This window comes from Microchirus variegatus (assembly GCF_963457635.1).
Source record: "Microchirus variegatus genome assembly, chromosome: 13".
Classification (NCBI taxonomy): Eukaryota; Metazoa; Chordata; class Actinopteri; order Pleuronectiformes; family Soleidae; genus Microchirus; species Microchirus variegatus.
Genome location: NC_139814.1, coordinates 857059 through 859741, shown reverse-complemented (window position 1 = coordinate 859741; position 2683 = coordinate 857059). Strand labels below are relative to the sequence as shown.

The 2683-nt window shown below is 43.6% G+C and overlaps 1 protein-coding gene across 1 annotated transcript; it reads right to left on the bottom strand.

The window, feature by feature from the left end:
• Positions 1 to 617: 617 nt before the first annotated feature.
• On the bottom strand, positions 618 to 1862 carry LOC310936117 (uncharacterized protein F54H12.2-like; the record flags this gene model as incomplete). The annotated part of the gene is made up of 1 exon (XM_083900156.1): positions 618 to 1862. One exon carries the CDS (start codon positions 1860 to 1862, stop codon positions 618 to 620), a length of 1245 nt encoding a protein of 414 aa, XP_083756282.1.
• Between the last annotated feature and the right edge of the window lie 821 nt (positions 1863 to 2683).

The window sequence follows — 2683 nt, the reverse complement described above, 5'->3', positions numbered from 1 at the left end:
AGCTGATTTTTTTTTAAAACTTTTATTCATCTTTTACAAACGGTAACATTCTCTAAACATTTGTAAAGCACACGGTACTTGTTGCATGAATGAGCTCTGACATTCTGATGCTTTGATGCATTTACGATATTTATTCACAAAGTTGGAAACTTTACGGTCATTTTCTATGGCATCCTCCTGGTACAAAGACAGCGTTTGTTTAAAAGATAACCCGCAGGCCCTCTGGCAGAGATAATAAACGCAATGCTGACCGCAGACTAGAGAAAAAAGGTGTTGAAGTTGATGGGTGTGATAAAAAATTTCTTTCACTCCTCGCTGATTTTCCAAAAACTGTAAAATGCTTGAGGGGTAATGACTAAAGTCTGGTGGAAATCCAAAAGAATCAAAAAAGGTGGCTTTACCCCCCGCTTCCAACGTTAAAGCTATCCAGTGTTCTCCGGGTCTATGGCTTTCATGCGTGTTGACAATAAAATAGGCAGGGAGTCTGAAACTAGACTTTAAAAGAGGTAACTGATCGCAGGGCCACACTCCACAAAAAATATCTCCCAACAAAGGGCTCAAAAGATTCTCTAGCTCATGATTGTTCATGACGATTGTTTCAATAAAAAAAAAAAAAATCAGTAATAGTCTACCAGCACCTGTCTTTTAGAATTGATCTCTAAAACAGAATCATAACAGGCATAAACCACCAGAGTCGTGGTCTGAGGCAGGGGGACCCTAAATCTCATCTCCAGCCTTAAACTCCCGCTGGAAACTGGAGACAAGGCCTCGGTGTCCTCTCCAGGATTAAGGTTAAACACAAACAGGGTGTATCCGTTTCCAAACTCTTGATGGTCGATGCTCAGAGGTAAATCTTTGAGATGTCTACCGGTGGCTGTAAACAGGTTGTAAAACTCTCTGACTGAAATCCCCTGGTTAAATTGTGGCTGAAAAGCTTTAGATGGGACCTGTCGACCATCTTGACAGAGGGCAATGTATTCCACATCATTGTGGACAAAATTAAAGGGTGATAAGTCTGGTTTCCCTGTAAAGGCCTCGTGATTTACCATTCCCAAAACAATATATTTTGGCATGACTCCGAGAAACAGGTTCTCTTGGCTGCATATTCTGGAATTTTGAGGGATGGAGAATGTTTTCACGTTAACGCGTGACAGAGGGTAAAGGGCGTTCCCTCTCTGCAGGGCAGCTGTGTGACCCAAACGGACGGCTGGGTAGACGGTGACTTTTTTGACAAACAGAGATGCTCCCAAAATTCTGAGTCTGAAATCAGAGACTGCGTTTCCCATGAGGCAAAAGGCGTTGTTGGCCCTAGTGAGTTTAATTCTGGCATCCACAGAATTCAAAAGAAGTCTTTCGCAAAAGAATATGTCCCCGTGAAGAGGACCCAACAGATGTACTTCTGCAGAGCGCGCGGTGAAGGCCGCTCTCTGTACTAGCCCTTTATTGGGGCCGTTGGGAGCTACGTCGATAGAATCCATAGCCCCCGCCGTGTCTTTGTAAAAAAGCCCCGCGCTGAATTGACTCTTTAGCGTATGTTCAGAAAAGTTGAGCAGGGTTTCAATCATGGCTCTGTAGGGGTGTGTGGCGCTAGACTGGGAAATTAATCTATCCCCCAGAATAACGTCGCATTGGCTGAAGAGGGTATTGAGAGGATAATTGATGAAACCCACAGCGGCGTCGTTGGCCAGGTTAGAACCATCGGGATTGGTAATTTTCACACGCAGGTGTAGCAAGGTGTCGTTAAGATCCAGGTATTTTTCACCATCTCCGGGGATAAAAAACTCGATGGGACCCCCGTCAGTCATAGCGGACAGAGGAGAAATTTCTGTGTAAATTTTATCGTCGATAGACAGCTGAGTCATGGGTGCTGAAAATAAATCCAGCTCTGCCAGAGTGCATTCGGATGATTTCTGATGTAAAAGAGCCATTCTTTTTCTTTTCTTTTTTTTTCTCTCTATTAAAATATGTCGATGCGTTGGAGAGACTTGTTTCCCTTTGACTTGCTTTTACCAACTGGTTTCTTCTTTTTCCGCTCTCTGTCTTTTGTGGAAAGACGCTGCCCTGGTGGGCGCTTTCTCATCCTGCGTGATAAAATCATGAGGCCCCCACTTCCTTCTTGCTGCTGCTGCTGCTTATTGTTAAATTTAGCCACAGTGTGATTGATCACGTCCGAGGCAATGTTGGAAGCGGCATTTTTGAGATGAGGTTTAGCGATGGCAAAACCTCTTTTCAACATGGGAAACACAAAACGAAACAGTCTGGAGAATATAGAACCTATACCTCGACCATACATCACTGGCGATCCATAAAAACCGGGTAAAGACCCTCCCACCTGACTTTCATAGTAATTTACAAAACGGTGAGGATCCGTGTGAATCATTTTGTTTTTCTAGGAGAAGGAGGAGGCGGGCTTAAAGTGAAGCTTCACAATGCTTTTTCCAAAGATAAAGTCGGCGCACCTGTTTCGATCAGTTTTGATCTCAATGCGAATACTTTTGATGTAATTTTTGGACAAGGGGAGGTAATGTATCCTTTGGTATCTAATGTTTATCATATCACCAAAAGTCCCGGCTACTTTGACTGTACCCAGCAGCGGTGAATAGCTATCACCGACCGATTGATACTGAATGATGTCTGTGTAGACATACAGATTATAAATCCCCCTTCTGAGGTCACAGGGGTA